The sequence below is a fragment of the Accipiter gentilis genome, chromosome 2, assembly GCF_929443795.1.
Source record: "Accipiter gentilis chromosome 2, bAccGen1.1, whole genome shotgun sequence".
Lineage (NCBI taxonomy): Eukaryota > Metazoa > Chordata > Aves > Accipitriformes > Accipitridae > Astur > Astur gentilis.
Genome location: NC_064881.1, coordinates 37,260,608 through 37,283,433, shown reverse-complemented (window position 1 = coordinate 37,283,433; position 22,826 = coordinate 37,260,608). Strand labels below are relative to the sequence as shown.

At 35.1% G+C, this 22,826-nt stretch overlaps 1 protein-coding gene across 3 annotated transcripts in view; it reads left to right on the top strand.

Annotated features, from left to right (window-relative positions):
* CSMD3 (CUB and Sushi multiple domains 3) overlaps nucleotides 1-22,826 on the top strand; it is a 767,893-nt gene that overhangs the window by 579,682 nt on the left and 165,385 nt on the right. For all 3 annotated transcript variants that reach the window (XM_049824473.1, XM_049824463.1, XM_049824457.1), the window contains one exon: nucleotides 6,973-7,089. In XM_049824473.1, the coding sequence (XP_049680430.1) occupies nucleotides 6,973-7,089 (117 nt within the window). The remainder of the gene's footprint in view (nucleotides 1-6,972; nucleotides 7,090-22,826) is intronic.

Genomic DNA, 22,826 nt, shown 5'->3' with positions numbered 1-22,826 from the left:
TTGTGGAATTGTTTTTGCTCAAGGACCTGGGTACACTTGGTGGGTAGTGCAGAAGAATGGGGGAGTCCAATGTGTACCTCAGGGTGATTTAAACCTGGGTGAAAATAAAGCATTCTTTCATTTGCATGTTATGGGAATTACTATAGCAGGATCCCCTTGTTGTTAGCCAGGCTAGGAGCAAGGGGAAGAGTTCATTATTATGTTAAACCCTATAACCTGGCCCAAAGGGACCAGGTGTGGAAACTGTAATGAAAATACCTTTAAATTGTTGTAACCCATAATTTGAGTTGCATGTTGTAGGAATTACTATAGTAGAAACCACCTGAACCAATGGAGGACAAGCCTTACAAGAAGCCGTGCAAGTGCAGCAATGACTTAACCTGGGCTGGCATTGGTGCCCAATAACTCCATGCAACACACCACCTTTCCTGTCTTGAGTGACCACCATAACAGATGGAGCCTAAAGTCATGGACTACATGAATTCAATGGACATTTTGTGGACATTTATGACATTTATGGACATTTTACAGACATTTCACAGGAGTGGTCAATAGACTAAGGGAATGACGTCTGTGTATTGTGTCAAAGGATTGGAAGCGGGGTGGTGATTAATGAGGATGTATTGGGTAGTGTGAGACCTGAGCATGATATGAATGGTATGGAATGAGGGTTGGAGAATGTGTTCATTTTGGCTGGGAAGGAGTTAGTTTTCTTCATAGTAGCTAGTATGGCCTATGGTTTGGATTTGTGCTGAAAACAGTGTTGATAACACAGGGATGTTTCAGTTATTGCTGAGCAGTGCTTGCACAGAGCCAAGGCCTTTTCTGCTTCTCACCCCACCCTACCAGCAAGTAGGTTGGGGGTGCTCAAGGAGTTGGGAGGGGACACAGCTGGGAGAGCTGACCCCAACTGACCCAAGGGATATTCCATGCCATGTGATCTCATGCTCAGCAATAAAACTAGGGGGGAGGTTGTCCGGGGAGGCTGCTGCTCAGGGACTGGCTGGGCATCGGTTGTTTGGTGGTGAGCAATTATTTTCATTTGCATCACTTAAATTTTGGGGGTTTTATTTCTCTCTCTTTGTTGTTTTCCTTTTTGCTACATTATTATTATTAATAATAATAATTATTATTAATAATATTTTATTTCAATTATTAAACTGTTCTTATGTCAACCTGCAATTTTCTCACTTTTACCCTTCCAATTCTCTTCCCCCCATCCTGCCTGGGGGGGGCGAGTGAGTGAGTGGCTGTGTGGTGTTTAGTTGCCATCTGGGGTTACACCATGACAATATATTCAATTATAAAAACTTACTTCATATTACGAAATAATTATTTTTCTTATCCTACTTATTTAGTCCAACTAATAATATGTATCCTAATCTGGATTTTGAAACAGTGGCCCATTAGATAAAAAGTAAGTGTCCCATCAATAGTTCTTCAAAGCATATCTTTCCTCCTTTTGCAGAGTTTATGCACTGTTGTTCTTCATTTTTTATTGTCTTTGTAGCTGTGTAATCAAATTCATCTGCATGACATAAAGCCATATTGTTCCATTCATTTTTAAGCAGTATCCCCCATTGATTCCACTGAGGAATGCTGCTTAAAAACGGGTGGTGCAATATGGCACTTAAATCTTGCAATTACAATTACATTCTATTAGATCTTATCTGTAGGGGCTAGAAAGTAGGTACTCTGAAAGCAGTAGTAGGAATTAAAAGCTTCAGAAAAAAATATTTGGTAGCAAAAATACTCATTTCTTCAAAAGATGAAGAGTTTTGAGATTGATTCTCATGTAGTCTGTTCTTCACAGTTTTTTAATTGAAGTTTTTCCTTGTGGGTTCTTTCTTTTGGTTAAACTGCAAAGGCACGATGGAAGACATATGAGCAATAAACACATGGCAGGGACTTTTAACCCTGTAATGTTTTGTTGGAGCTATAGAAAATTTTACTTTGTAGCAGTAGTTAGGTGTAGATTACAGGGATCTGTAGTTCTGCTGTGTGATTTTGCCTCTCTGCAGTGATCATCTATGTTTGTTTTACAACTAGCGTATGCTGAAATCTGAGAAAAGGTGTCACTGCTGATGGTAATGCATTTTATATTGTATTCCATATTTACTAATGCATTGCCATAAAGAGGTAGGATTTAGTTCTTTGACAAAGGTGTATGAACACTAATGATCAAGATGGGTAATCTTCCAGATAAAAAAGCTTACCAATTTAACATGCAGAGTGGGTGATACTTCATTGTTGTTATGATGGGGCTTTTTCAAGGGCTGCAGAGAGTGCTGTTTTACAAGACAAGATACCATTACAGTAAATTCAGCACACAGAGAAAAGGAACTTTTTGCCATTAATGCTTAATAATTTTTCAAGGAAACAGTGGGCAATGCATCAACACACTGATTCTTATCACGTTCTTACCACAATCAATCAAGTCCCTTTCTCTCCTATTACTGTCCTATTGCTGATCCTGGAAAGCAGGACAAGGACAGCATACTAAGTAGTATTTTTATGTCAGAGAATAAACTAAAGCAGAAATAAATACAGAAAGTGGTAAGGTATTTCAGAGGCTAAGCAAACGTTATTAAAAAATACTGGAATACTATTGGAGAATTACATTAGATAATATCATTTGCCTTTTGAACTTTTTTTGGTTGGTTGGTTGGTTGGTTGGTTTGTTTTATTCTGCTGGATTTTTTTTCATTCTTAGGGAAATGGTCCTCAGCATTTGTTGGTTTTTTTTGTGTTACATAACACAGGTTACATTTGTAGGTGTGATGGGTCTGTTAGAATTTTTACTGTAGGTAGACCTTTCAATGCACAACATAATAGTTAGATGTGTTGATTTTCACAACCTTTCAGTTTTTAACTTTGTAGTTATTAGGAAATGAAATAAATCACTGCACTGTAAAACTGATGCAAAGGACTTGAGACCTACATAGTGAAAGTCAATGGGTAGCATTCTGGTAGTGGAATTATTATATCCAACCGAATAACTCAATACTAGATATTTTCTAGAGGCAAAAATATGTTTTATTTTTGTATTAAATAAATATCTTTATTTCACTGTAGCTATGGTTCCATGTCCATCTTTGATTTCTGAATAGTAAAATTTAGTGATGGTCAGGGTAGAATCTCCCCTTTCTGAAACCTCTGGCTTTGTAAAGTAAGCATTTCCCAAAAGGGTAAGGAAGGAAATATAATCAATATGAACTCTATGGGTTTACTAAAATATCAAATAAACTGCTTCCTCCTTGATACATTCAGAAAGATCTTGGAGGGCAGTCTTGCTGCTATAAGGACTACATGATTTACCACCTAATGATTTATGAATTTAAACATTTTTTCAGATTGCAAAGGTCAACTGTGTGCTTACATCTTGATTCAACTTTCCTTTATACTATTTGGTTTTGAGACCCAGGAATGTGAATTCTTGTGAGGATAAAGAGTCATTATAGCAGCAGTGGGAAAACAGTGGGAGATACCATAAGGGAGAAGGTAAACTCAGGCAGGGTGAAAAAGTCCAGAACAAGAACACCAAGTGAAAGAAATTACTATGAAATACTCAATGCAAGTATTTTGCTGTTGTTGCAAATTAAACTTTACATATATCAGAGTGACAGATAGTTCATCTCTAAATCCAAACTACGCTGAGCAGTTTGTAACATAGGCTGCGGACAGCTCTTTTGAGAGACTTGGCACCTAAAGGACCCCAGCTGGAAATCCTGCTTCCAGCCTTGTACTATGTCTCCTGTCCTCTTACGTGACCAGATATGTGCGCAGTATATAACCAGTACAGATGGATGTTGCTTTCTTGGGATTCAATCTGTGGGAAAAATGTTTAGATGTTGCAGAAAATGTGTCATATAAACATTTTAATTAATATAAATTATAAAAAGAAAATGGCATTATCTTCACCTTTTAGGGACACTAAAGTTATTTTTAACAGACTTCAGTATTAATGAGAACTCTCCAATTTTTGAAGATTCTAAATTGTATTTTATATTTTTAATTTTCAAAAATTGCTGGGTTTAATCACTTTTAGAAATCTGTGTGCATTTATCAGTGAAATTCTGTTGTGTAATTATTTTTACACCAGCTGTGATAATACTACCTTTCACATATTGTGAAATATTTTGGCTAGATGTATACATAGTAAAACAATAACTCTACCTCAGACAATCAAGAACACTTTGAAACACTAGCTTTCTTAAATTCTTGTGTATGACAAACATAATTAGTTTCTCTGTTTTCCTAGCTTTAAAAAAATGTCATGGTGACATCACTTTGATATTACAGTATGTTATTGATATTATACAGTATTACAACATCAGCACATCAACAGTGTTACACGTTTAGTAAAGATACAACTCAAAAGTCACAGTTGATTTTAGAAATGCAACTATTAATATAAATAATTTGTAGTTTAAAACATTGCACTGACGTGAATAAAAACTTGTAAAATTTGCAGTAAATTTGATTTTTTTTTTTTTTTTTAAAAATAGTGCAAGTTAGGTTAAATGAATTTGTGGGAAAATGTATGTTTTTTAAAAGAAACTTGGGGGGGGTATTTTGTTCTGTTTTAAGCATACTAGTAGTTTTGTAAAATCACAAATACCTTGCTTAGCTGCATAACTTGTAGGAATAAAAAAGAATAGGGGCATAAAAAATCTGGACTTTTTAAGTAATGATCCACTATATGCTGAGTACTATATATATAGCTATTAATTTAAATATTGCTATTTTTTGCTATTAATTCAGGTTTTATTAAATTAAGAGTGAAAATCTGTCCCTTTTGGTGCCAATGGCATTGACTTAAGTGGTATCATAATTTTACCCTGAATTTGCACATTATTGTATATCTGCTGATTAGGGAAGTATAATAATGATATGAATGTTGGAGTGGAATGGTATTATTGGTCTTTGTTGCAGTAACTCATTTATTCAACTCACAAACAGTAAAGAAGGAAATGGGGTTAGGGAGAAGTAATAAGCTTTTTGGCAATATTATTTCTCTAGTTTTAGTGCTTTTATTCCTTATATTCTTCCATATTCTCTTCCTTTTCATCCAAAATCTGGAACAGAAAATCTTGAGTACTTACGAGCTGGTAAGAAGATCTGTTTTCATCAAAAATATTTACCACATTCAGCCAGTGAAGGGTTTTCTAGTTTGTGTTTTTCAAATAACTCAAGGCAGGTAAGTCCCTGGATGTGAGGCTCAGCCAAGACCATTGCTTCTTGGCAAAAACTACCAATAATTCTATTATCTAAATATGTTTTCACAAGAAAGCATGAAATTCCAATATTTCACATGACGGTGGATTGAGGAAAGACACTGAGATTATTCTTCAGCCATAGAGAACAAGGTTCCATGTAGCCTTAGTGCTTACTCTCTATCTCAGAGTGGGTGTCTATCAGTAAATCTGTACTAAGCATCGCCAAGACTATGTTCTGTTCCAGGTCCTGACTGATTTGCTAATCTGTAATACATGTGCCACATCTACCACTTGCACACACACATGCACAAACAAAAGTCAAGATCCTTCTGTTGACCTCTTTCAAATACCATGACTTTTATGCTTGCCATTAAATCATTTACAGATTGTATATGCAGACTGGAGCAATAGGTACCATCTGCTCCTGTTTCAGGTACAGAGTCTGTCAAACTCTGCAGCTACACCATACTGAAAGGAACGTGTGTTCATGCAAATTACAGAAATCCATGCTCAAAGCAACAAGGCCTGTAGTTGCTAGCATTAAAAGATGTGTTCTTTTCGTGGTATACCCTACGTACATTTTGTGTGAATTAACTAAAAGTAGTCTTAAAACACAGGATTTGTAGCTACACTAATAAATAGCTTGTATTTAGTATGACGAGAAATGAGATAATATCTTCTGAAATAATTGTAAGAAAACCATATTTTTCTTATTTAATATAATTCAGAAGATATTAATGTTTTGAGAGCATACTACAAAAAACAGATTTTTTTGTTTACCAAATGAAATATTGAGTAGTACTTGTTTTAGGAAGTCACTTAGGTCTTAATAGAGGAAACAAATTTGTTAAATAGATATGTTAACATTAAACTCATTAAAAAATGTTTTATAGTCCAAAGTGGTTAGAAAATATATTCTAAACTGGTGCCATAATCTTGACAATAGATTAAACTACTAAATTACAAAGTGTGTATGAGAAGCAGGTAATAGACATAGGAAAACAGTAACACATATGACTGTTTCATGTAAATGCACCTGAACATCTGATGAACAAAAGGCAGAAAAAGCACTGTTTCTTGCTTGACAATTCTGAATAATGCCAAATGCTAACTTCTATTGTTAACCACAGAAAAAATACACTGTTGTAGTAAATAACATTGTTATTTATCTATTTTATTAAGTATTGTAGCTATTAATGGTAGAATAAACATGATGTTTGTGTGATAAAGAAAAGTGTTTGCTTATAATTTTATATATATAATGTTATAAATAATTGAGGTATGAATAAGTGCTACATCATGTTCAGTCAAGGAATCGTGACTTTCTTATTTCAGTAGTTCTATACATTATTTTGAATTATGAGTCTATTGGCAAGAGTAAGAATTTACTAGTGTGCAGAAGGGCTGCATAATACATGCTTTTATCAGAGTATAAAGCATAATACAAATGAATAATAGTTTTGTATGCTGTGAATAATAGCATACTGTGTATAAAGCACATCATTATTTTATTAAGATGGTTGATAAATGGTAAAGAAAACCAATAATTGATCTGGAAACTGCAGAATGCCATCAATTCTCTTTTGATATATGAGAAAGTTGCGCATACTCAGTACTTCACAGGATATACAAATTTAATCCAGTGTAGAAGCGTAATAAAGTCTACTGTAATAGCATATACCAACATACAACAAATCACTTTGATCTTTTTCTGATGTTATGTTATTCAAAACTGATTATCTTCATTTCCTAGCACCCTGCGGAAGCCGATCAACAGGCTCTGAAGGCACCGTATTATCACCAAACTACCCCAAGAATTACAGTGTTGGACACAACTGTGTTTACTCTATCACTGTTCCTAAGGAATTTGGTGAGTAGATCTGGTCTCATTCATATGTTTTTCTTGCTTGGATATTTTAAACAACTCTGGATGATTTGTATGATTGCTTTTGTATTAAACATTAATGTGAAAAAAACTGTTTTAAGCAGATACTTCTGTTTATACTTTTTATCATTTTCACAGTGCAGTATTTTCTCAAAATGCTTATATTTAACATTAACTTTTGAAATTACTGTTCATTTATTTTTGTCTCACTGTGACAACCAACATGTAACTTAGAATATTGCTGTGATGCTAGCCAAATATATTAGTGGTACCAGTTAAGGTTTCTTTCCACCCAAGGTCATGTGCCAAGGCTATAGAAAGTGTAGCATAGCTCCAGTAAGTCCACATAAGCAGGGGAAGCAATGTTTGTCTTAAATGTTTGGTGATACTGCTCTCATAATCCTTGGCTTCTCTGCATGATGAGGCAATGGCATAGTCTTTCCTGAGGAATGAAATTAGAGCAGCATGCGTCTGTCTGGTTTTTGTTGATTCCCAGATCCTCCATCAAAACTTCACTCCCATCCTAACATTTTTTCTGATGACTAGATGAATCTCTTAAGGATGTCTTCTGTCCCACAAAAAGACAGGGCTTTTACAGCACTGTTTTATCTCTCTGGATTTATTAATTATTTTATCTCACTTTATTATTAAACAATGCCTATGATGACAGCTGATAGTTTGTTGTTCAGTTCGACTCCTTGGTAAGCAGTATGCCACATACTGAACATCATTTATTCTTTAAATATCCATGCTTCAGATTTATGCTTGGATAAGTAGGACTTTATTTTGATCCATTGCTCACATTTCAGTTAGTCAAATAACAGGTGCCTGGGGATGGGGATGGGTATTTATTAATCTTCCTTCATGTTCATTCTGCAAACATTTTATCCAAATTAAAGACAATGCTTGAACTGCTGTGTATCCATCTGCCATACTCATGACTGAACTCACTTAATATCCAAATAATTTGTTCTTAAGTATAGCATAGAAGTGCATCAGCTACTACAAATTAAACAGGTTTTAAAAGTATTGTCTTCTAAGCCATGGGAATTTCTACTTATTCCTCTAGAATGTTCAGAAAAAAATTAAACACATTTGCACAATTCTTGATTTATTTCTAGGTGTTAACAATCAAATGCTTTTGACCTGGCTAATTTGTTCTGGATAAACTGGAAAGATTATATCCTCCCATTTCCATCAAATCTGATACTTCTTAGTTTATGACACAGATGTCAACATGTAAAGAGTTAAAATTACTACAATAAAGGATGTAAAATGTTAATGCTCTGTACTTCATATCTTTGACATTCTGGACGGAAATGTGCTTTTGTAATTTCTGCAAATAAAGACAGAATTCCCCAAAGAAGACATGAAAATGGGGAAAATTCCCTCTGCTCCTCATAGTTACTAGGAATAATTTGACAAATACTCATTTTCTTTACATGCTAAGCATGTTAAGAACAGTATCGAGGAATTCTGTTTGACCCTTTCACAGTGCTTATACAAAAAAAAGAATAATGCTGATACTATGATGGAAAATCATGGTTTAGACATGATTAACCCTGCCGTCCAAGGTTTCAGGAATGTGTTGGGGATATGATTTTATGATAGAGTATCTGTCATTTCTCTTGAGCTCTTTGGCTGTCCTACCTCGAGATAGACCTTCACTCTTTTTCTTGTGTTTAAACAGCATATTTTGGCAATTATGCCAGGTACCTGTAGAACATGTCTGGAAGTATTTAATCCATTTTTGTGAATACAGAAAACAAGAATTCTTGTGTGTTGAAAGGTAAAAAACATATCTGGCAGTAGCCGTTCAAACATGAGGATGACATGACAAGTTCAATAGGCCAAAACAAGTATTTCCATTTTAACTGCTTTTTTTTTCAACGATACTCTTATGGTAATAGGGAGCAGAATTCCTTGCACTCAAAAGCTCAAATTTTAAAATATGAATCTTTGTTTGAATTATACAGTGGTGTATTTTTTTTGGTAAATTATTACTATGGGTATTTTTCTGACCCATGCTCTTTCTCTAATCTATTTTTACTAAAATCATTCCAGGAACAACCATTAAGAAAGTCAAAGTAATTTTGACAATTGATTTAACCTAAGTTTTCTACACTCAAGATAATTATTTGTATCCATCTGAAATTTTAAAGTTTTATGTGATTAATGTGATTTTTCTAATAGCTTTCATCTCTATCTCGTCACAATATATTCAAATACAGTTGCAGAGAAGGATAGCCATAAATTTTAATGCTGAGCCCTTTAAGATCAGTTTTAGGAAATTATTACCTGTAACTCTATTATTTTAGGTCCTGATAGAAGACATTGCATTAAGAAAAGTGTCTTCACTTGCAGTGCTTGATATTGATTGTGTAGGGATCACTCACTGACAAGATGGTCCCCCAAAAAAGCTGGCCTTTGTAAATAAAGACACCAGATTTCAACTTGAGTTCACCTGCTAGTGTGCATCAATGACATGTAGATTTGTCAGAGATTATTCACAGCAACAAAGAGTTGAAATAAGCTTGTTGGAGAATGAAGGGATACTGCAGCACAGCTGCTGACATAAAATAATTTAAAGTCATTTTCCTAAAGAAAACAGCAAAACCTCTTCTTCCATAATCTTCCCTATGGCTCCAACTTGCAATGTGATACATAAAATTCAAATATTTGCTGAATGGAACCTCTTGAGGAACTATTTTGGCATCTAATACAGTATATAGGATGTTATAATAGACCACAGGTTAAAAAAAAAGCTAAAACCAGGTCAGTATAGAAAAAAACACAAACAATGGAAGACCATATTCAGTGTGTAGAAGAGAACTCATTGGCCTGGATTAGTTTTTGATGGAGTGAAAAGAAAAGCTATTTCATGTGCAGCTTTTCAGTTTCTCAAGCCCAAAATTATGTGAAAAAGTCATTGCAGTGTCGACTTTTTTTCAGTGTTTCATTATTCTGTCATGCAGAATCATAGTTGCAATATTTCATACCATGACAGGTTTAAGCTAGAAGATAAATGATTCACAAAAGCACACAGTATGCCACAGGCAAAATCTTTTGTAAACATGGAAGACTCATCTTCTTTGACAATCTCCCACTGATATTTTAAAATGGAGTAATGATCATTAATTGTTCAACACTGAAATCCAGCACTGGTTACAATTAAAATGCAGATGTTTAAGATTTTATTTTGTTTTCCTGATGCACATGAATTAATTTGCATGTTTTGCTCTGCATAACGGTGTCATCTATACTTCCATATAATATTTTTAACAGTAAAATAAATTTTGTATTAACTTGCCTCAGCAAATGGCTTTCCTTTCTGTTAGAGCAAAAAGATAGATTGGATATAGACAGTAAGGTACATAAGTGTATTTTATGAGCTATGCTATCAGAAGATTAAGTATCGATTCTCAGTGGCCATCAAAAAGTATGAAATGTAAATTGGAGCTCTTTTTTCTTACAAAGAAGCTAAAAAGCATGTATATAATTGGGAAAATGTCTAGTTTTCATGGAGACTGTACATTTGTTTTACATGTACAGCAAGATATAACATTAAAAAAATGACAAGCACTTTATTGATAAGCATGACATTTTGTGACAAGATTTCTTAGAATTTTGGCAATGAAGGTAGACCCAGTTTGCTTACTATAAACAGGGAAGTTAAAATCCACTATTCTCTTCAATTCCTGAATAACTGGCTTGTATTCACAGACACCTTTCTATCATACAGTTATACCATTTTCAGCTTTTCCTTGTGTCTTTTCTTGAATTTCTATGTTATGAAATAGCCCTGAATTATTGTAAATAAGCAACAGAGAGAAGAAACAAATAGAGCCAAACAGCAGGGGTTTGGGATGATGATGATGATGATGGTGATGATGATTATTATCTTAGAGTAATTTTTGCAAATACTGGAAGGTACATGTACAAATTTTATTCTGCCAGCGAAGACAAACATGGAGAAAACAATATTGTCAACATGTGTTTTCTGTTAGCTCACTGCATCTAGAATTGTTAGACAGCTTAAAAGCTGTGTCACACTAGAGTTATTTCAGTACTGTTTGATTTGATTTCAAACTCAGTTTACATTTGGAAAGAAAAAAAGATAGGCAAGGACAGATCATAAGTAGCAGAGTGTCCCAAATGACAACTTCCCATCAAAAAGGAGTAAGAACCAAATGGTATTTATGATAATACTTAGCTGTGTTAAAGTAAAACATTTGCTTTTAATAACTTGAATCCATCATCTCTGCTGTGTACATCTTACTTTCATTTAAGAAATGTGGCAGACATGTATGGACTGACATTTTTAGAATGTGGAGGATTTAAGTCTCCATCTTAAATTAAAATGGATGGAAATCTCTGGCTGAATATCTAGCTTTAATATTTTAACCTAATATTTAACTAATGAACTAAGCAATTATTGAATTAAGCAATAGTTGGCTGAATGGGAGATTCAGATGATAGAGGATGATCTGAAATATCAAAATGCTACCATAGGCAGGAATCTTATTCTTTTTCTTACCATGTTTTCATACAAGCAACCACTTCAAAGTCAGTGGGACTGCACTGTCCAAACAATGATTACTTGTTAGCAAAATGGAGTGAAACCACAAAGACTGCTCCAAATGTTTATATGCCCAATTGTATAAAGGCTCAAGATACTAATTTCAGGAGAAAGGGACAATGGTTCAGCTTGTACCACGTATTTTATAGACAGTAAGTCAGCCCACCTTTCCAAGCAAATAGGTGTGTATACATGTAATTTAACCCTTTGGTGGAATATGTTTCCTCTTGTTATAGTTAGGTACCTAACTATGGATATTAGATATCTAGTCTAAGCCATTCAGATGTTTGCTTTAATCAACAAAGAGATATACATGTTCCTATGGCATGATTTGTCCAATCTAAAACATCTATCTGCAATTTTTGGAAGAAGTTAAATTCTTTGTAGTGTAAAATAAACAGCACAGCTTCCTTTTGTCATATTTGTTCTGGCAGCTATGGTGGGTTAAATGAATGAGAGAACATTGCTGCTAGCATAATCTACATCCATCCAGCAGTCACGTTGCACACACATAGCTTCATGATTTTATCTTGTGAGTATGTGGTAAGGCTGGCAATTTCAGATATGTTTCACTTAGCAGCCATTTAGGGGCTTGAGCTCAGATGATGCAAGTTCAAGCTTTACTTAGTGATTCCTCATCCTCAAATCTTTGAAATCTGATACTGGAGGTGAACAAAATCTGTGTCTTCTTATTAAGTGTATATTAAACAATAACATCCCTGCTTGTTTAAATTTTGTTAGATCACATACTCAAGAAGAATTTCAGGTGATGGACTGCATTATGTTGGATATTCTACAGGAACAGGAAGCCATGGCTTATAGCCTGTCTACACAATGAATACGTAATGGATTTATATTGTCATCTGGAAAAAGAAAATGAAAGGCAGGATTAGTTATATGCTGGAAATATTTTTTTTTAATTTTTTTTAGCAAGTATTAAGTATTTTATTCTCCAGAATAAAAAATAAATGCACCTTAAAGTGCTACTTAAAATATAAATATTTTCAGAGTTTTGTATAAAATGAATTATAGTGCAAGAATTTAGGTTACATATGTAAACTAGGAAATTATTTTCCCATTGATGTAAAAATTTCTTTCTTTGAAGAATATTTTCAAGTTTTAACAAGGTGGTGCCAAGGATTTTTATTTTTTGTTGTATTTCAAACACAGAGCAATAATACTAACTACTTAATTCAGATATGAATAGGCTAGTACCTATATATTGTATAGTGAAGATATCTGGTAGATAGTGAATATAGTCTTTAAAGTACACATGAATTACTGTGCTACCTGCTCGGCATAAAATAACTGGAGATTGCAGTCTAAGATTTTGGGAGAATAGAGATGAGCGTTAGTTGTAAAACTATTAACTTCTGGTTTGCTTTTCTAATTCAAGGCCGAGTTCCTGTCATTCAGATGCTGACTATATAATTTAAAGAAGTACCAGAAGGTCATTTCACATCACTTTCCACTTATCTATGAATGTCCTAGGTTTATGAGAGGAAGGACTGGCAGGTTTTATATACGCAAACTCACAGCTGGGGAGAATTTCATTCATTGGTTCAGTGCTTAACATGCTTGCCAAGTGAGCAGATGCCAATGAAAAAGTCACCATAGGGTGACTTTTAAAGGAGTTCAAACTATTCAATGTATTTTTGAAATAAAATTTCAAGAGATTTACTATTTTAGTTGCTTAATATGATTTGAAGTCACTTTTTCAATGCTGCTTTTAGATTTTTTCAATAAAAATGATTAGTTTTGGCTCAAATATTAACGATGTTTTTTTGAATATAATAATGACTAATTTAATACAGACCACTAAATAGCTTAAGCTATTGAGTTTGACTATAAAGATATGGCAACAGTATAGCTGTCTTTTTAATAGCCTAATAACAAAGTGCAATGATGGTGAGACCACATCTGTGGTCTTCGAAGAAATTTATGGCTTCACAATAAGTAAAATAATTTGACTATAATGCCAATGAATTGATGAAAGATTTCTAAAGGTTTTTTTGTGGTTTGGTTTTTTTTTTTCTGAGCCAGCTGCTGCAAATATTTAATTATCAAACCTTGTTCAAAAAAAAAAGGCTGTTACAAAAGTAGCTGAAATTAGTCTGGGTTTCTGATTCCAAATGACAGAGGACAGCCTACGTTACATTTGTCACTTACATGCTTTCCAATACATGTTATTATCCTGAGGAGGAGACTGAGTGGTAGCAGGTTTTCTGAACAATTCTGCTTTTTTGTTAGAGTCGCTTCTTAGGACAGGGTTGAAGTACTTTAGCAGCACAATACCAAAAGCTTGCATTACCATTGATTAGGTCCTTTTAGCGTAAAGTTATATTAATAATGAAAGTGTCATTTTTACTCTTAATCTCTGTGTGAGTGAAAAAACTGCTTTCTCACTCTTCAAGGCTGGCCAGCGTTGATTAGGTGGTGCAAAATTGCTTACTTCTGAACAGCAGGATTCTGAGATTCAGAAGCATCCTGTCCCGCCCCCCCACCCCCCACCCCACCCCCCAAACATCTGCACTAGATGGGAGCCTTCCTCATTCCTCCTGTTGGAACAAGGCCACAGTCCACCTCAGAATTCACTTAGCTGCACGTGAAGCCAGGAAGAGAGCTGGTTAGCTCTCTCTGGAGAGCCTGACTCTTCAAGAATTAGCTAGGCTGTCGAGATTTATAATTCTGCTCTTCATTCAGAGGAACTACAGATAACAAAATAAGCAAGATAAAGTGGTTACATCAGTCTTTCCTGATGGAAAAAGGAGCTCTTACAGCTTGTGATTCTTCTAGAAACATTAATTTTGCATATATGACTGCATAAAATCCACAGACAGCTAGAAAGTCTAACGGTACTTCTATGTAGAACAAGATATAGTTTGTCTGATAGGGTACACTTCTCAGATGATAGAAATGAATGAGGTTTCAATTTCCCTCAGGCTAAAGAAAGTCTAAAATTCTACTCACCTACTCACCTAGTTCTTTAACTAATGGGCTAAACAAAATTATGAAAAATGCAAAGCACACCAGCCCCACAAACCAGTCTAGACCTCATCTAAGAAAATGGTGTTCTACTAGGGAGATTGGCAGATTTGGCCTTATAGCTGAGATACTAAGTTCTGGAAATAACTCTTCCTGGCTTCATAAAAAGAATGAATAGTCATCATTACTTAGTTGTTCATAAATAGCATTACTTTTCATTTAAATCACCTGAAAATTTTTGAAGGTAAATATATTTTCAGTAATCAGTAGATGCAGGCCATTAGACCAGGCCTTTCTTTCTTGTGCCCCCCCTCCCCAACCCCCCCAACATTTTCCCACCTTTGTAGCTGCAAAAATCAATAGGAAAGTCATCCTAACAGAACAACTGAGGAATCTCCAAGTGCCTACTCCCTGATACAGAAGTTTCACTGGTTGGCAGTAAAAGACAGAGAACCCTGGCCAGGGAATCCATGAGGAGTCATGGTGTCCATTGCCAAGTTTCCATCTTGAAGTATTATGCTGTATTTCAGGGAAGGAGTTTGTTAGGATCAAGCTAGGATCAGGGAACTGCAAAAAAATCCTTTTACAAAAGTCTTCTACTTATAAAAGTTTTCAGTATTAGGCCCTGCTCATGTAGTTATAATCCATACTTCTCACCTTTCCTCTTCATTATACTCCTTTGGATATAAACTATTCCCCCCTCAAGTAGGCTTAACTATATTGACTCAGATGTTTGTGTTCACCACTGTGTACACAGATACAATCTTCAAAGATTCAGGATTTCTTTCAGTGATTTCCCTGTAATTACCTTTGCTTAGAAAACAAATAAAAACGTGTTTGCAATCCTCACTAAACTTTGCTTTGTGTTTTTTCCAGTTGCAGTCCTGAATGCAGAAATGGGTAATTATTCTGCACTCTTAAAACAGAATCTCTGAGCACTCTATTTTACTGAAGAAAGGTTGGAGGTTTTAGATATTTGCTGTTTGTATCCAATTACTTATTTATAGTCATTTAAAAAGGAATATTATAGTTAAACTTGGGATAGAGCTGAATTGCATCTACTCTGTTAACATCAGTAAATTTCAGGAAAATATGATTAAATCCTCCAAGAAAAAAAGAAAAAAAACAAACAAACTTGGAAGCCAGGCTCTTGCACACATTTTGTGGCAAAAAAAACCCCTTTTTATAAGAGTTTAGAATTTGAAATGTATTTTAAGAAGTCATTAAAACCTGTCAAAATATGGCTATTGGATGAGAGGAAATTGCTTTGAATTGCTACTTAGAGAAGATGTTGAATTTCTGTTTTGGGGGCAGGTGTGCAAAGCCAATGAAGGATGATAGTCCTATTGTTTCTGATAGTTTCCACCTGGGGTATGTCAGTTAGGCAGGAGAATGGCAGAGGACCATATCATTCAATGATTACAAGGGATAAATAGCAGAAGGAGTGGTGGAAGAACAGGAAAAGTAGTGTGTATACATATGTATGGATACACACATGCATGTATGTTGTCAAAGGGTAAAGCCTCCCTGAAAGCAACACTCAGCTAATGAGACTTGCCCAGCTCTAACTGATTATATGAGTGTTACATGCACTGGGGGAAAAAAAAGACAAACACAAACTTTGTTATTGTCACAGGGTGAGACCTACCCAAAAACACTGCTCAGGTAAAAGACATCTGTACCATATCTGTCCAGGCCTAACAAATAAAATTATTCCAGAATATGCAGAAAAGAAGAACAAAAACCCCACAACTAAACCTTGTGGAAGAGTTGCCCTAAGGTAGAAATGGAATGGATGGTATCAGGATACCAGGCAAGACTCAGACATGTCAAGCATTGGTGGCAAATATTCTGTTTCCCTGCATTTATGGTACCAACCACAGCTTGACCAGAAGAGCTGGTGTCTTGGCCAGTGTGAGTGTGAAGTTATATATATGTCATAGAACAGAAGTCTGAAGACTTTCATTGCCTACTTCTATCCACTACATTATCCACCCTGCTTTGTAAATATATTTGGGATTATACGTCTTTGAGTGGTGTGGTGCTCTTGTTGTGATGATCACAGCCCAAATTCCACTCTGACAGTGGATGTATTAAATGTAACATTGGATAAGCCTCTGCTTTTTCTTTAATACTTGAGGCCTGTGTAGACCTGTCATTTTTAAATATATGTGATGGTGAACAACCACTTGCACTGCTAGAAGTTATCATAGTCAATCAGAAATAGGTTTCTAGAAAAACTGGTTTTTGTGAGTTTTTTTTCATGATTGCATCACTAAGTCAAACTATTGTTTCTACAAACCGTCTGTTCCTCCTGCTCTCTTCCTCCTTTTTCCCTTTCCAAGTTTCTACAAAGGACTGTGCATTCTTAAGCAGACTGTTTTGGCCATACCTTCTTTTCTATACTTTCAGCTGAGGAGGTGTCCGTCTTTTCCCAAGTAACAAGAAATAAGACGAGAGGAAACAGCCTCATCAGGAGAATAGTAAAAATCCTCAAAATATTAACATATACTATTAAGAATTATTAAAAATGTTGAGGCTTCATATTGTGTTGTATGGAGAGGGTAAATCTTTTAATAATATGATTTTGGTGGTTATTTGGTGTATTGTTGACCAATGCCTGGCAATTTACAGGAAACAGTATTTTAAGAGAAAGTTCATGTCTTCATTCTGTATGTCCTGTCCAATTAAATATTTAAATTTAAATTAAATTTTGAGATCAAAGTAAACAGTTAAAACCTTACATTAGTTTAACATACCTCTAAGATAAGCATGCTTATTTTTATTTATAATCTTATGCTACTGATCTAGCTTTCTCTTCTTTTTCATAGAATCCTAGAATCATTTAGGTAGGAAAAGATGTTTAAGATCATCATGTCCAACCTTTAACCTAACACTGCCAAGTCCACCACTAAACCATGTCCTAAGTGCCACATCTACACGTCTTTTAAATACCTCCAGGGATGGTGACTCCACCACTTCCCTGGGCAGCCTGTTCCAATGCTTGATAACCCTTTCAGTAAAGAAATTTTTCCTAATGTCCAATCTAAACCTCCCCTGCTACAACTTGAGGCTATTTGCTCTCATCCTATCTCCAACCACCTGACAGAAGAGACCAGTACCCACCTCACCACAACCTCCTTTCAGGTAGTTGTAGAGAGCCATAAGGTCTCCCTTCAGCCTCCTTTTCTCCAGACTAAACAAACCCAGTTCCTTCAGCTGCTCCTCATTACACTTGTGCTCTAGACCCTTCACCAGCTTTGTTGCCCTTCTCTGGACACGCTCCAGCACCTCAATGTCTTTCTTCTAGTGAGGGGTCCGAAACTGAACACAGTACTTGAGGTGCAGCCTCACCAGTGCCGAGTACAGGGGGACAATCGCTTCCCTCATCCTGCTGGCCACACTGTTTCTGAATACTAGCCAGGATGTTATTGGCCTTCTTGGCCACCTGGGCACACTGCTGGCTCATATTCAGCTGGCTGTCAACCAACACCACCAGGTCCTTTTCTGCCAGGCAGCTTCCCAGCCACTCTTCCCATGCCTGTAGCATTGCATGGGGTTGTTGTGACCCAAGTGCAGGGCCCGGCATTTGGCCTTGTTGAACCTCATACAGTTGGCCTCAGCCCATCGATCCAGCTTGCCCAGATCCCTCTGTAGAGCCTTTATACCCTCAAGCAGATCAACACTCCTGCCCAACTTGTTGTCGTCTGCAGACTTACTGAGGGTGCACCCAATGCCCTCGTCCAGATCATTGATAAAGATATTAAGCAGAATTGGCCCCAGTACTGACCCCTGCGGAACACCACCTGTGACCAGCCACCAACTGGATTGAACTTAATTCACCACTACTCTTTCGGCTTGGCCATCCAGCCAGTTTTTTACTCAGCAAAGAGTACACCCATCCAAGCTATAAGCAGCCAGTTTCTACAGGAGAATGCTGTGGTAAACAGTATAGAAAGCTTTAGTAAACTCCAAGTAAACAACATCCAGAGCCTTTCCCTTATCCACTAAGCGGGCCATCTTGTCATAGCAGGAGAGCAGGTTAGTTAAGCAGGACCTGCCTTTCATAAACCCATGCTGACTGGGCCTGATCACCTAGTTGTCCTGTACGTGCCACGTGTTGGCACACAAGCTGATCTACTCCATAACCTTCCCCAGCACTGAGGTCAGACTGACAGGCCTGCAGTTCCCTGGATCCTTCTTCTGGCCCTTCTTGTAGATGGGCATCACATTTGCTAACCTCCAGTCAACTGGGACCTACCCCATTAACCAGGGCTGCTGGTAAATGATTGAAACTTCCTCTTGGGTGAGTTTATATTACCCTGTTTAAATCAGATCAGTCAGAATTAGTACGTTAATGTGGAAGAGGAACACAGGTGTCTTGTATTACTGTAGTATGACTTCTCTTTTTGTTTCTATTTCCTTTTTTCTTTTTGGGAATGGTCTTCTCTTTCACTTGGCAAACCTCTTTCCTGAAGATAGTCTCATAGTTATGAACTTTTCAGGTACTTAAGTTTTGGGTTTGGGCTTATTTATTAATTTAGTTATTGCTAAAATACAAATATTCTTAGCATTTCAAAAGAGTTCCAATCTGTACTTTAATACATATGATATTTCAATTTTCTTGTCATTTTCTCCATGTGGACTTTTGGAAGGTCAAAATATTCCTTTTTTGAGCTTTTGGGTTGTGTTTTTTTTTTTTGGGGGGGGGGGGGTATGAATGAAAGCTAGGTAGTTGCAACCTAATATTGTGTCATAGTATCAGTGAGATTTTCAATCTGATTTCTCTGGTGTTTTCATTTCCTGTCATACTGTCCAAAACTAGATCTGAGAAGTCTTAGCTCATGCTAAGATTTAGCGTCTTTCTGTTATATGCAAGGAGAATAAGTTTTATTTTCGTCTCATGGATGAAGGAGTTGTCTAAATATCAGCATTTAATTATTTTTACGGTAGTTGAAAAGATCAGACTCTGAATTGAAAGGAAATAGGAAGTGCACTAGAAAATACAGACCAAAGGAGTGGTGTGATCGTAATACTGAACCTCAAAAATATAAGTCACCTAGTTTTGTTCATGAGTGAAACTTTTAGTGTTCAAAATTCAAATCATTGGTATATGTACTGAAAAGTGTGGTAAAATCCTCAGCTGAAAGGAAAGACAAGGTATTCTAATGTTGATTGTAGATGAAGACAATCACTCAGGATTATAAAGCATTTTCACTGATAACACTTTGATAAATGCAGAGAAACTAACATGAATTAAAAGAGAGTAATTAATTCCTACAACTTTATAATATTAAAATTAATCATTATATTTATTAACTAAAATAATGAAAATATGGTAATTTCAATAAGAAAATAAAAAACTCAGTAATAATATTCTCATTGTATTTAGGATACATTTTTTCTTTCTCACTTCTGTGTTGATCTGCTAAAAATGAAATGAGAAGTTTATAGTTAATGCAAGATTTGCTTTCTCCACAAAGAAGTTTCTCATTTAGGTCTTGAAACTTTTTACTTTGAAACATTCCTTTAAGTTTTGAGTTCACATTTTAGTTATAGATTGAGTCAGACTGGCAACACATCTGTTGCCAGACTGGAAACTCTGATAAATGGTTACATCTACTTTAGGGATTGTATTGATGAAGTCCTGTTTCTCCTATTTACAGATATTGAATGGCTGGAATATTTTCATTTTTTTCTTTCACAGGTTTTCTTTATATACCTTTTGATAATTAAGAAAGAATTTTTCAATGCTTCCTAATTTTATTTTCTTATTTTCCACTGGGAGTTGTTTTGTTTTTTCCTCCTAATGAAAAGAAAAAATAATTATTCAAGTATTAATTTCATCCATACAATTCAGTAAGCTGAAGTTATAATTTGTTTCAGATGAATGAACTGATGAATCATCTGATCTAAACAATAACATTTACTAGTAGGATAATAAAAGATAATTATTATACTCAGAAAGCTGTTGTACTTTTAATTAGTAGCTCTAAATTAGCTGAGAGGTGATTGAAGAACCAAACAGCTTTTTCAAAGTGACTTTTCCATTAAATCTAGAACCCTTATTACTTAATTAATAAAGTGGCTTGAATTAAACCTGGTATCTTAACAAGATTTTTTTCTTAATTGTGCCTCAAGTAGCATTGGATTATTACTATTACTATTACCATTACTATTATTATTCCTCCAGAGTTAAAATTGTTTATTCCTTCTGTTATGTGTATTACTTAAGAGTTTAGTGTCCCTGTCGTCCCTACATAAGTATTAGAGAGAAACTTAACTACAAATTTATTAAGGTGAGACCAGCCTTCAGATTTAGGCACCTTGTTTAAATACCTCATTAGCCAATTCTATGTTCCCTTGCTACTTTTTTGTTGTTATGATTTTCTTACATTGAAAAATCCATTCTCGCAAGAACTATAGTGAAGAGGTTTGTAGCATGCAACTAAGTTGAACTTCATGTTGTTTGTGTCTTTGGAGATAACAGTTTTATGAATGGTTTTTGATTATGGTCCCAAGAACCATCAATAAAAATAATTTTCCTTGATCCGCCATCTCTAGTGATATTCCTTCTGCTATATATAGGATACTGTTAAGATCTACAGGAAGACAACAAAAAGTTGCAGGCATGTTTTTTTTCTTTTTCAGTTCAGAGACTGTAATGTAAAAATAAGCAATAAACAAAGTTCAGATGTTTTACTTTTACCAGTATACTCCTCTCTCTTTCCACAAAAACTTGCTTAAACAGTCAGATGCTATAAAAGTGTGATTGAAATTTGTTTGCTAAAAGCAAATAAGCAATTGTGTAAGAAAGCAGTGAAGCAGGACTAGAAAGTGCTGCCCATGCTCAAGATTAGCAATTCATTAGCTTCACATTTCCAAGACGTAGACACAGCTCAGAACACTTTTGTAGTAGCAGGGCAATTGCCTCCTAAGCTCTGCTTCTTTTAACTTCTTCCACTCATTTTTGTTCATAAAAGGAACAAAAGAAGTGACCACAGAGCATGCAATGTACACATGCATATTATGCCTCAAATCCCAGGATCCTCAAGGTGATCTGAGATTGTTAAGAAATGGAGCAATAAAGTACAAGTGACAATACAATGATAAGAAATTGTTTTTAATACCTGGATACTAAGAAAAGAAACATTCTCCTTCCCTTCGTTATCTTCAGTAATTGACTTACATCTGCTTATTCTCGTTGTCTTAATTCTCATTGTTGATTTTCTCAATAATACTTAGAAACATGAATACATATTTTATCTTAAACTAAAGCAAAAAGTCAGAATGCGTCTCTAATACTTGAAATAAATTAAATTTACAAGATTAATGCCTAAAATAAATACTTGAATTAAATAAGCATATTCTGGCAGGCCTGTATAGGGCAAGAGTTTTCTGGTGATTTGTGTGGCTGAGTAGTTATATTAATATTCCTCCCATCTATCTTTAATAACTTCATTGAGAAATTATGAGCAAATTGGCATAAAGTATTTCTAAAACCACTGTACAAAGATAGACAACTCCTTCAATTTAAGGCTGGCTCAGTTACCTAATAGTAATAGGACCCTAATTTAGAGATATCGGTTAAATATCTAAAAATATGAATACCAGCTTCAGTGAGCCTTAAAATGCATTTGATCACTGAATTACTTGTTAGCACTATTTTTTTAACAATTATAATAATAAAAAGGAAAATATATTTTCCTATTAAGAATACTTTTAAAAAACTATTTTAAATTAATCTGTCTGGGTTTTTTTTCAGTTTTCTATTGACTAGGGATGTAATTAGACTGTGGGAATTAGAGTTGGGTTATCATAATATGTGTTGTAATCATATAAATGAACATATGAAAATAAGTGCTTCAAGTTTTAGAAAACATATTTGTGGGGGAGGATGAACTTGTTGGGAAAAGGGATATATTCAACTTCTGTACCTTGTTTAGAAAAGCTTTTAATGATTTTCTATGTGTCCTTAGTGTAGGAAAGAAGATAACATAATTTTATTATATAACTTACTTCTAACATTAGTATTTTTCTTTTTCTTGCTTTCTGTATTTATGAATAGTATTTTATAGTTTCATCCATCTAATTAGAAATTAACCTGAATAAGAGGAAGGTACTTAAAAATTTTCTCATGCTTAAATACGGCTCCTAA